Below are 13,236 nucleotides of genomic sequence, written 5' to 3'. Positions count from 1 at the left end.
ATGTTACCGAAGAACTTAGATACAAACAGTAAGATTTTTTTAACACTTATAATAATTTAAATGATTTACACCAGTTCCAGCTATTGACTATAGAAATTATGAATTTATACAGAGAATTTGTAACTAATGAGAAGAAACTATTAGGTTTTGATCTTTTAGAGTCGATTTGAGTCATTAACTAGTCGATACCTTAGTGAAGAACTAAGTTTACCGCCTCCTAAAATTCATATTTTGACGTGAAAATCAAGCAACAAGTCAAGCAAAACAATTCTAGTGGCTGATATTATATAAAACTCATGTAAGTTATTCTAACTTCTGGATAAGTTAACTGATTCATTCTTCTCAAGCCACATTTTGACCTTGTCACTTATCCGCTCATTAACCCTAACTGTTTTCATATGATCGTATGTATGTGTTAATTGCTTATTCTTATTCGTTACATGTCTGTAATTTATTTTTGTCTGAATATGAATATATTGAGTAATGTTTGAGTTGGCTTACTCTCATTCTCCACTGAGCGTCATTTCGTTTTGTTCCGCTCTCTCCTCTTCGCTTTGTTTTCCTGGTCATCTATCTAGATCGACGATTGTGTGAAATATACGTATTCAAAACCCATTCTCGTATTTGGTTTATTTAGCTTCATTATTTACTAACGCGGATTAAGTCGATAATAATATATGAGCATAGCCAGGATGTGTATTTCGATAGCAATCATTTACATGATCCAATTGGAATCAGATAAAGGGCCACTAAATCTTTAATTGACTATGTGTGTCAAAGTCCAACGTTAGAAAACATAACTAAACAACTGGCCAATTAATTTTGTTACCAAAGAAAAAAGAAACAAAAGGCAACAGTAATAAACATACCACAGAAATCGGCAATATCATCATGAACAGTAATATATATGCTCCGATAACCTGTGTGTATAGAGGACAGAAATAAAATTAAACACATACAAGCACAAACACACAAAAACATAAATAATTACCGATTAAAAGTTGACAAATTAAAAAAAAAACTTTACCACACAGTCTAGTTAGATACGTAAATAAAAAATACAGTTGTAAGAAAATAATACTTTTTAAAAAAAACATAAGTTACATGATGAAATGTGGTGTATACCCTGAGAAATTCCAAACGAAAGATTAAATATACAAAATGTAGATAAGCGTTACCTCCAACCAGTTGGAAAGTTTCTGCTTATCAGATGATGGGGATACTAGAACCCTTAGAAATCACTTGGTGAAGGTCTTATTTTTGTAGTTTCATTTTAGAAATTTTAATTTTTCTTCTCTGCACCAAAGGCGCCCATTTTTTGCCTTTAGATTGTATCTCTCACTTGAAAGGACCCTAAATGTCATTAGTTTATTCCCACTTTCAATACGCTATTTTGTGACGTTTTCAAATGACATTTTTATGTTGTATATATACTCTTGAGTTGTGTGTTTGTTGCTGTTCGTGCTTCTGGGTGCTGTGGAATATACCTTTGCTTCATCTAAACCGGGTCTTTTTCCTCTAGTTAGCAGGGTTGGGATGCATAGGAATAATTTAGAGTGTCTTTTCGTTATCTCGCTGATCCTTCGTTGGTTCACCGATTCTAGGTGGTCTCATAATCGCTTCAAACATACCATCATATATATATATATATATATATATATATATCAAAAGTATTATTAGTCCAAGAATAACATGAAATAGTTGGAATGTCTGCAAACAATTAGAAAATCTTTTGAATTATTAGACCGTAAATTGTCTGATCAATAATAATTTTTTTCCTCAAAAAAGAGGAGAATAAAGGATAGAGAGGGGACATGAATGAGGTTAGTACTTAATGTATTGTATGCCAACTTCTCTCTAAACATGATTCATCCTAGTGTAACTTAGATTATCATCTAGCTAATTCAATAAAATTGCAAATAATTGGTTTGAATTAACAACAAACCAGGGGACTCTATAAAGACCTCTCTATGTAGACTTTGACTGTCAGACATGTAAAATAAATTGATATCGTAGTAAATCAAGAATCAATGAATTCAATCTTTTTAAATAAAACACACATATGCTTAGAGGCATCATGTAAACTTTTCGACCAAGAGTACGCCTATTAGTCTGTTTTAAGCGAATCAGTGCTAAAGAACGAATCTAAATGCTAAGAGATTTATAAGGAAAGGTAGATAGTGGCTAGCAGTGGAACCCAGGACGCGCGTATCGTCCTATTTGGGACTCTTCATCTAGTCACCATCCATTTTTGCTTATAATGCTTGTAACTTAAAACAATATCCAAGCAATTCGCATAGGATACAAATATGCCAATAAGAGACTGATCAATTACGGTCCTAAACATCAATGGGAATATTCAAACAAACAATACAAAATGCTAAGAGATTTGTTTCAACTCTATAAGTTTTTATTGGAATCTGTATTATTCACTTCGAATTCTTGTTTTGATCTGGGAAGAGCTGACAGAAGTGTGGTAATATACAAAGGATGCCAGACAATATTAATATAAGCTAGGAAAATAATCATCAGTCATAGACAACAATAAGACACCTAGAAAGATAAGCACTAGTCAAACTTGCTACACAAACTATCGATACAACGAAAGAGAAAAGTATCAGCATAAAAGAAAAACAGAACAGAATAAGTATATCAGATAAATTGGATAACTAAACCTAAGAAATAAATACTTTAAGACAAACCAATGGATTGAAAGTAGGGTATAAATGCTCAAAATGAAATAAATAGACTGTTAGTAAACATAATTAACCAAGGTACTCCAACATGTCACTAGGAATACATTAAGTGTACCATAGATAAAATGTGTGGTAATACGATTGTGTTTAAAATCTAGTTAGAATTTGCGCCCAATATATTCTATGAAACTAATAATAATGTAGAGCTTATATCTACCAATACATCATTTCTTCATAACAACTTATTAACGAATGGAAATAAGTTTACGAACATTTTGTATTGAATGAGCTTAAAGCAAAAACAAGACAAAAGTATAATTTACGCACAAATATAAAGCAGTTAACATACCAAATAAAAATTTTCTTTTTGAACCATCCATTTGGGTAACGCAATGCCAAAATGAGCAGCTGTTAAAAGAAAAATATAGAAGTTTAAGTATATCGTTTTCTTTTGTTGAAAGGCATATAGTCTATTTTAAGCTAGAGATGGGAAATATTGTAATAGTTGTTTTTTGCAAGATAGAATATGCAAAATAAGTAAGCCTAATCAGATAATAGACAAGTTGTTAGCTTATATTTGAGTGACCATTAGTTAGAGACTTTGGATGAGATGGCTCAAAATTGTTCTCAATGGCGCATGTGCACTTACTCTTTGTTTTCCCTTAGATTCTAAGTTTTTGAATCCCTGATGAATTTTTCTCAATAATTTACATTTTCTTGGAACTGCTCTTTTATGTCTGGTCTTTTCTATCAATACTTCCACTATTCTAGGGTTCCTCGTGACAATTTCATTTGGCTAAGTGCTAATGGGGTATGGCAACCTGAAACGATGCACACATGTGCCAGGTTCTACATTGTTCGACTGGCTTCTAGTTTGTACTTTGACATGATTAGATGGATGTTGGTCAATTGCAAATAGAATAGCGATATTAATTATTGTGTAGATCTAAAGACACATTTGACTTTTACTCAAAATACTGTTAGCGGGATATATATTGGATTAGAGCATGTTTCGTGCACGATTGAGCTGGCGCACGCTGATCGGCTAATTCTTATCTAATCAGCGCTAGTCGATGCTTAGAGAACACTCTAGAGTCTTCCCATGTAAAAACTATAAATACACCAACGTTTTTCCTTAATGTGCTTCTTACTTCCATCTACCCTTGTAATTTGGAATATAATTTCTTCCTGTTCAACCGCGTTCCCATTTGGGGACGTGTCGAGTGAATTGGTGTCCAAGAATACTAAGCAATATGAATAGCTGGGTCGTAATAAGAGCATTTATAACAAATAGTTTCACAAAACGCTAAATGTATTCTCTGAATAAACGTCGTGTTATAGTGATATATATTTTAATATACATACTGGTGGGTAAATGAAAACAGACAGATAGGAGTATTAGACATTGTGTGTAAAATAACAGATATACAGCTCTTTTATATAAGACGATCATCGTGAAGTTATTTACGAAAGAGAAGAGATTATATACGAACTTGAATATATCAATATTTGAATAACTTCACAAACAACAAACACATGCGGAGGATGCTGTCAATACTGAATTCAATCAAGACATACAGTAAATCTATCAAAATTTTGAAGTTACTGAACAGCTTATTTGTGAAAACCTTTTGACGTTCAAATGGTAAATTACAGGTTAAAATCCTGGCCTAACGCATATTTTTACGACGACAGGATGAAATTACACATACAAATCCAAATAATGAAGCAGCAATGATGAGAAAGAATAAAAATCAAGAATACTTCGAAAAAAAAACAGAGTAAGAAGATATATGTAGGGACGGGATCGAAGACGCAAATTAATATAAGAAAATGGATCTGCGCTATTGTGATCAACTCTGAGATGTGTCAACCAGCATTTCCAATCTTTGACAGCAATTTTCGCGCGGATCTCAGCTAGCTGGTCTGCATTTACCAACAAAACTTAGATTAACAGTCAGTGATTTTACAAACCAATCCCAAGCTCTCGTTTTGCAGCCCATGGTTTTCCTCCAACTAACAAAACCTAACATTGGCGTCGAGGTAGGCATTGGTTAGTCACTCGTAACATATATACGCAACATATAAACTGGGATATCGGATAAAATTTAATTAAACTCACCACCAGGACCATCGGGATTACCATATTCTTCCCAATTTTTTCTTGATTCTTCATTAGTTAGGCTTCACAAGTAGGACAAAGTTATAAGTACAATTTTGATTAATGAAAAAAATACGTAACTATTTTTTTTGTATGAAACAAAATGCGATAGCACAGTCATTTTGCATAGGTCATAAAAATATATCACTCATTTTAGTATGTTTATGTTAATCATTCAATGTAACTTAGTTAACAAATAGATTAATGAGTAAGTTTTAACTGTTATATGTATAATAATGAATGTTGTTCAATATTCACACAATATAAAATTGACGCTTTTAGTTTATAAATGATAAGTTATGATAAATCATAGGGAAAAATTGTCCATTTAAACTGCATTTACAAAGGAAGACATGTCAAGAAATCAAAATTGTATTGAACATAAAATACATTGAAAATTTGACCGAAAATCTTTCAAACAGAAAAAAAGGAAATAGCATAATCCTGTGTTTGATGAATTGACATCCTTTTATTTTTGAAAGCACTATACAAACTGACTTACGAAGTTACAAATGTTGATTATTTATCAAACCTACATGATGAATAACATACTTTTATACATGTAAAAATGCTCACTAAACAACGATGTACACTATAAGATGTGATACTGACCAACAGATAATTACATACCAACCGGTAGAGAAACAGACAAACATCATCAACATAGAGCCTGAGGAAGATGTTTGTTATCCTAAGTTTCCATACCACATTAGCACAACAAGATGGAAATAACAAAAGTGCACAAAATGATGTAGTAACAATGGGAATATGGTTCGAAAAGGTGAAAACGTAACTGCAATAAATGCATCTACGTCAATGTGAACGATTTCAGGTTGTTATCCAGTCTTTAACTCCTGATCGTGGTAATCATATGAACCCCAACCAGGTAGTCTGGATTTACCAACATGGGTCAGACCAACAGGTAATTGCTTCATTGACAGATGCCACATGTTGATTCGACTGCCCACAGAGTCCTTCCAACATACTTCGAAACTATTACATGTTGCTCGCGTGGAGTAAGCGGTGATTAGGCATACATAAAATATGCCCCAACCACCTCAATCGATGATTTAAGACCTTGACTGGTTTGTTACCTTTCCCCAGTACTTTATGTCTAATCTCGACGTCAATCACTCGGTTGTTCCACGAAGCGGGAGCGATGCCTCGATGACAAAAGTCAGTCCACGAACATCTACTATCAAAGACCATGTATCACAGCAACAAACCCGGTAAAGAAAGCATCCAGCAGATTTTCACCATAATTACTAACGGTTTAATCATCACATACATAGGTTAAAGTGTCAGAACAACTCTGTAATTCCTAAAATCAATATATGTTTTTAGACAAAAGGATTATTCTGAATGGTAGTTTGTCAATCACAAAAAAGTAACACCTTATATGAAGTAGTATTTCGGGTCATCCGTTCAAAAATGAAACAAATTATTCATACAGTTGTTCCATGAAAAGATCAGGAGATAACTTGCCAACCTTCGTTGTGGAATGCATAAACACTTCGAGAGACACTTGAATGCAATCAGGAATGTATATATAAGCCAAACACTGTAGCTCGTTCGGACCTTTTATTAAGGATGGGGTGTCACATTCGAAATGAAATAAACCCTAATATAGAATCACTAGCTACATTTTTTAGATAAGAAAACTTCAATATGACCAATGAAAGTGTAGTGGATCGTCAGTCGTACAACTTATCACGATTGATGAAAGATGAATGGTGGGAGTAAAATCCAATTACAAATGACCCACTGACAATTTGAAACGACAGAACATTATAAACAATTTATTTTTTTATTTTATTTAAACACATAAATATTGGTACAAGGAAGCACCGGATACATATGCGCCGCACAAATCTCATTTGATTAGTGTGAGGGCTGAGATACTGCCCAGGTGCCCAAACTGAAGCAGGTGGTTTTCTTAGAGGACCACACCCGGAGCCTTTGACCTAAAGGTCTGATCCACAAGGCAGTGGATCATCGTGAGGAGATGCAGTCCCATGGTAGCCGGTGACCAACAACAGGTTCATACTCGCCATTCGTTCCCTCAGGATACTGGAGCCCATGTGCATTATTGGTTTGGAATCAGGGTTTTCCAACTCCCCTAGGCGAACTTTCCGTGTCCACCAACCCGGTTAAAGCGCCGGACATTCGCTTTTCGTCCTCTCAATTTCGTAAACAAGTGATGTCACGAGAAGGCAGTGAGTAGGAATTCCCTGGCAGAGGCTATATACGCGTGGCCATGTGAGAGCATTTCGAGAGGGAGAGTGGACTCCCCACTCTCGGCCGTACCAGGGCAAAAAAAGCAACTTATTTATGGTAACACATCCCAATGAAAATTAAACCACACGCTTTAAGTGGACCATTTATTGGAATTATGTCTTGATGAAACATATGTAAAAACATGACCAATAAGTATTGGTAGAATTTACAGGAAAAGTGTCTAACTTTTAGCACACAACAGTTACAACCATGTAAATCACGATGCTACTGTAACGGATCAACTACACACCATCTACAAATTACTTCCCCGTTTAAAAAAAACTACCTTTGAGACAACAGGATGCAACTTCATAGTTCGAAATAACGTAACTGACAGGGGCAGAATTTAACAGTGGTACTTTGTGGATGATGACAATACGCATAGAAACAGGAACTATTGCTTGAATGGGCGATCTAATGCATGATAAGTCCGCTTTCTTCCAAATGGGTCATAACACAAAGCCAGTAAGTTCAAAAGTCAGCAACGAATCAGACCTCAATGAAGCAAGGGTTTTTTTATTGAGTGTCTAACGCCTGGAACCTACTACTAGGATAAATAATATATGGGCTTTTCCTTGGCCCATTTATGCGAAGGCTGGAGACCTGTCTTTGAACACGAACCCATATCATATTGCATAAGAGATCTAATACACATGCGGAATATTGCAGAAAAGCTGAAAAACTTTAACAGTAATAAGCCTCATTAAGATTTTTTCCTAAGAGCAATGACAATCGAGTTCTGTAGGAAAAGCAGTATTTTCTGATATTACATGATATATTACTATCAGTTAGCAAACTATGATCTAGAAGATCAAACTTACGCATTGTATGCTTTTGAGATCTGTATAAAGCGTTTGGGATCACCACCCTTATCAGGGTGGTTTAGTAAGGATAGTTTTTTATACGCACTTCGGATATCTTTGGGAGATGCATCCTGTAGAACAATTCGACATTTAACGCACGATTACCTTGTCTAATCCCAAAACCAAAAACGGATCAAACCCAGAGTTATCAGGCTCAATTAAAGTGAGTTTGTACACAAGTAAAAAAAATATTCCCCAACCAGCAACAAATGCAGCCTTTCTACAAAATAAACTGTTTGGATTCTATAATAGCCTACATCATGATCTTTTTGAGCCTTTTGAGCGGTGTAGAAGATTTTATATGATGCCTTTTGAGTTGGCAAGGTTGACACATGCATTTCCTTTTAGATTGTTCATATGATTCTGGATATTTTCAGAATGTTTAAGAACATATTACCTTTGAATTCAAGAGATGGCCAACAGAAATAAGTCAATGGGATTAAAACTAAAGTGTAGAATGCAGTCAAGAAGCAAAGGAATGTATCTCCACTCTCATCAAACTCGAAGCGGTCACCTGGCATTTCTTGGCAAGGACAAATACCAAACTACCCGCGTTAGCTTTCCAATATCATAAAGTAACCGGGGTGATAGGAAAATTGCATTGTGTTATTCTTTGAATTAAGAAGTTCAGTAAAGTCCACTTTGTCATAAAGATTTTCTAGTGAGGGCAAACCTTGTTACATGTATAGGGTTATCCATTATCCAATATCTTTGTGGCGAGCTTGAACAAACCCATCGATCTATTTGTGTCCAAATGGTTCAAATGGTTGAGGACGGAATGGAAGAAGCTTTCGCTTAACGGGCTTCCGTGTCTAGTAGCAGTGGATCACCAATACCTCCAGGCAAAAACCTAGGTATATGAACGATAATAGAGGAAAAAAAGAATTTGGTAAATCATAATAATATGTTATCCTTAGTCCTTAAGAATAAGTCAAGTTTCCTCTTAAAGGACCCCTGGGAGGTCGCTTGGACTAGCTCAGTCGGCAGCGAATTCCAGCGCTTGACAACTCTAACGGAGTAGAAGTTGTGTCTGCAGTCTGTTCTGCTATGTAGGGTCTCCAATTTCTGGGTATTACTTCTTAGGTTAGTGTTATGACTAAGCTTAAGAAGATGTTTAAGGGGATGACCAGAAGTATTAAGGATACTGTAAGTCATAAGAAGGTCACCTCTAAGACGCCTGTACTCTAACGGGTAAAGGTTAAGTGATTGGGGGCGCTCTTCATAAGGTTTAAATTTGAGTCCCCGAACCGATTTCGTGGCTCGACGTTGTATACGTTCCAGAGTGTCCTTATCCTTTTGGAGGGAGGGAGGAAATACTATGTTTCCGTACTCTAAATGAGGACGAATAAAACTGTTGAAGATTATGTGGAAGGTTCTACCGTCAAACTGGCCAAAAATGCGCTTCAATGTTACCAGTGCAAGGTTTGCTTGAGAGGCGTTTTTGTCACAGTTCGCATACGATTTCAGGTCATAGGGTACCAACACTCCTAAATTTTTTTCGACTTGGGAAACTTCTAGAGGGGAGTTACCTAAGTTATAACTATAGTCTACAACATGTCTCAGATGGACTACTTTGCACTTTGAAGTGTTGAAGGTAAGTCCGTTGTCGTCTGCCCAACTTTGAAGTCGGGTCAGATCCTCCTGAAGAACTAGTATATCATTATGATTACGTATCTCACTCCAAAGTTTCACATCATCAGCAAAAAGCAATAAGTCAGATGAAACTTGTTGAGGAAGATCGTTAATGTAAATCAGGAAGAGAAGAGGTCCTAGTATTGAGCCCTGGGGGAACCCACTAGGACATTCCATAGCCTGAGAGAGAGTGAAGTTAACCCTGACTTTAAAGTGTCGGTTTTCTAAATATGAAGAGAGCCAATCAATCAAAGGGGGTTTTATACCCAATCGTCTAAGCTTCTTGATAAAACATATATGGTTGACCCTATCAAAAGCTTTTGAGAAGTCCAGGTATATGACGTCAACCTTCCCCTTGCGATCAAGGATGGTTGTCCATCTATCCACCGCAGCCAGCAGGTTGGTCATACAAGAATGACGTTTTCTGAAACTATGCTGTTGAGGTGAGAACTTTTAGGATGATAAGTATTCTAATATACCGTCGTATATTAGGGATTCCATAATTTTGGAAGGTATGGAGAGAAGGGCCACTGGTCGGTAGCTTGAGGGTTCACTGCGTCGACCTCCTTTGAAAATTGGTGTGACGTGGGCCAGCTTCCAAATTTCCGGTAGATTGCTTCTGCTTAGCGAGTGTGCAAACATCACGCTAAGTGGTGTCGCCAGGATTGAAGCTGCTTCCCTCAAAACAGCGGAATGAACCATATCCGGACCAGGAGAAGTGTCTTTTCTTAGGTGCTGCAGTTTACGGAGCACCAGGTCAGCACTCAGATCCACTTCGGAAAGTCCTGTACAGGTGCAGGCGAAGCTTTCGTCAGTATAGTTGATGTGGGTCAGCTGGAATGTCTGGGAGTATTGTTCAGCCAAAAGGTTGGCGGCATCACCGTCGTTATCGGTCGGGCCATTAGGACCAAACAGTTGGGAAACTTCAGTTTTGCCTTGTCGAAGAGAAGCTGCGTAACTGAATAAGCTTTTCGGATTGGAGACGAATTTATCGATAAGCTTGGTCTGGAACTGAAGCCTGTCTTCTCTCATTGCCTTTGAACATATGTTCCTTATGCGTTTATATTGCCTGTATGCGTCGTTATTATCGGTTCGTTTATATTCGGCCCAACAGTGCCTTTTGCGGCTTAGCAAACGACGAGTGCGGTTCTTGATGATTGGAGGTTGTTTGTGGCTTTTTGGGACCATTTGAGGGACTGAATGCTCAGTAGCACATAAGATCGTGTGCAGTAAAAAATCCCAATGAGCATCCACTTCAAGTTGAGGGTGAACATCCCAATCCACCTGTTGTAGATAGTCCTGTAAAGCTAACACATTCAACCGTTTGAAGTTCCAGCGCTTGTTGCTAGTAAGATATCTTAGCTCCGTTTTGCTGACAAAGCTGAGCAACATACTGACTCATCAAGATTGAGAAACTCTTGGTTGTGAAGTTGGTGCGCATCCAGGCATGACCGTATGCATAGTGCTACCCCACCCCCCATTCCTGTTTTTCTGTCGTTGCGAAATAAAGACATTCCAGATATTGCTATCTCCTGGTCCGTAAACTGAGACGTTATCCAAGTTTCGGATATTCCTATCAGATGGGCATCATTAGCGTTGCTAAGTTCATGTAGCTCATCCATTTTGTTTGGCAAGCTCGCGTCGTTCGTGTATAGGCAGTTTATGCTTTCAATTTGGAACGCGTGAGCTTCTTCCTGTTTGTCTATATGAGCCGTGCGTGAGTGGACAGGTAGCCTACCTATACAATGTTTACCGAGTTGGTAGTCCCTGTCCTTTACACGTTTTTTTTATGATCAAGACAGTCCACGAGTGGAATTGTCAGCTCCAGCTTTCGTTTGTTCTTGATCCTGCTGTCGTGGGGCCTATCCGGATGCATATGGATGCCAGTTGTCAATCGACATCTATTGGCACGAAATGCTTCCAGAGTTGCAGCCGCCATGTGGGAGGAGGGGAAGGTTATCTTCAATAGCCGGGGCCTAGAGTCTCCGTCTCTCTTGGCTAGTCGCATTACCTGTTGGGTCAATATGTTCTTAAGTTTTAAGGAATGCTTAATGAATTTCTATTCCCGAATATCAGAGTTTGCTTGAGTTGGGTCCATATTTTCCGGTACACCTTGCACAATTAATAATAATAATAATAGTTTATTCTCAAATAACAGATTGTTACATGAGGCATGCCGGTTTACAGGCAAGATCAAATTGTTAAAGAAGTTACAATTTTCACTGTTGAAAATTACTCAGCTGGGTTGATATTTCATAAGATATGAATGTAAATGGATTTCGTAAGAAACATATCAATATCACACTTGGCGCACTTCATGGAGGTAGCGTTGCAACATACAACTGATGGTCGAGAATAGATACATGCGAAGTTGGGGGCTTTTAGAAGTTTCGAACTTATATCCCTCCGGAATATCTGAGGCTTTAATAACGGTGTAGGACGAAGTCACCCGTGCCATATCTGTTTTCGGTGGAGTATCTGCAGGAGGCTGAAAAAGGTGTAAGAAAAAGGAAAGACCAAAAGCAGAGCACACATTATTCATGGAGGAATAGTTAATGTATAACCTTTTAGTCTATTTGTCTGTTACTGAAGTACTCATTAGCTAAGAACATACCAATGTGTTAAAGAAAAATAAGTGTGGGCAAGGTATGAGTGGGTATAAATGAAGGTAGTTCAAAAGAAAGTATGGAATTGTGTAATTATAAAATAAAGTGCTGAAAACAGTATTCCGATACAAATGTCTGTCTCCCTTTTTTTCGAAGCTGTTTGAACTCTCTTTTTTGTTTTTAGATTTTATAGGGTATAGAGTGGGCTTCGTTTTTAGCCAATTGTCTAGTTTGCTTGTAATAGGATTACTCGGTAGGAAATGGAACCAATTCAGCTTTTTTTTAACATGATCTAAAGTGGTATTTTGCATGAATAATTTCGCATCAATACCGTTGGTTCGTGACATTACACTAGACATAAGGAGCCGTAATTAATATGTTCTGCCCTACAGACACGGGTGGATTGAAGTTATCTCCCCACCATCATGTTTGCTGGTCAGTAACGCCACCCTCCCTCCTTTATTATTATTAATTATATTTCGTCCACGGAAAAACGCCTCGCGAGATTCCTTAGGGATGTTCCGGATGAGATTTCGTTCAGAATACGGTATGTCGGGCAGTATTCTTACGTTCCCATCGGATTTCAGTAAGTGACTGGCTAGCAGGACGTCCTCAACGTCGGAGGCATTCTTAAGTGTAACACGAAGCAACCTCGGGTGGTTTAGGTGGTTAGAGTCCTTCCCCCGAGTGAGCCGTGTGACGGTCAAAGGCTGTATTCTAGGGAGTTCAAGCCTCTTGTTTAATTCACCCCAGAGCATCCTATCATTTTTGTCCTGCAAACTGAGAGGAAGGTCGGGGTTGTCAATAAGGTTCATGATTATGACAGAGTCGTCACGAACCGTAATTGATTTCCCAGGTTTTCCAGGGCGTCTAGGTTTGGTATCTTGTTGTTTGGATGTCGAGGCGCGTTTTCGATTCCTGGGCTCAGTGATGACCGGGCGGACAGTCTTGGGAGTAGACTGTGCGGCCAAAGCATCAATTGATTTCCGCACGGTACTTGG

At 37.6% G+C, this 13,236-nt stretch overlaps 1 protein-coding gene across 1 annotated transcript in view; it reads right to left on the bottom strand.

The window, feature by feature from the left end:
* Positions 1 to 8,518, bottom strand: part of Smp_145670 (DNAj-related) — a gene marked incomplete at its 5' end in the record, with an annotated part of 35,308 nt that extends 26,790 nt beyond the window's left edge. Inside the window, 7 exons of the mRNA XM_018797691.1 lie at positions 870 to 920; positions 3,046 to 3,104; positions 4,819 to 4,880; positions 7,956 to 8,068; positions 8,103 to 8,217; positions 8,255 to 8,360; positions 8,395 to 8,518. Coding sequence (XP_018652708.1) covers positions 870 to 920; positions 3,046 to 3,104; positions 4,819 to 4,880; positions 7,956 to 8,068; positions 8,103 to 8,217; positions 8,255 to 8,360; positions 8,395 to 8,518 — 630 coding nt within the window. The remainder of the gene's footprint in view (positions 1 to 869; positions 921 to 3,045; positions 3,105 to 4,818; positions 4,881 to 7,955; positions 8,069 to 8,102; positions 8,218 to 8,254; positions 8,361 to 8,394) is intronic.
* Between the last annotated feature and the right edge of the window lie 4,718 nt (positions 8,519 to 13,236).

The sequence above is a fragment of the Schistosoma mansoni genome, chromosome 5 (genome assembly GCF_000237925.1).
Source record: "Schistosoma mansoni strain Puerto Rico chromosome 5, complete genome".
Classification (NCBI taxonomy): Eukaryota; Metazoa; Platyhelminthes; class Trematoda; order Strigeidida; family Schistosomatidae; genus Schistosoma; species Schistosoma mansoni.
This window is presented reverse-complemented; position numbering and strand designations above follow the sequence as displayed.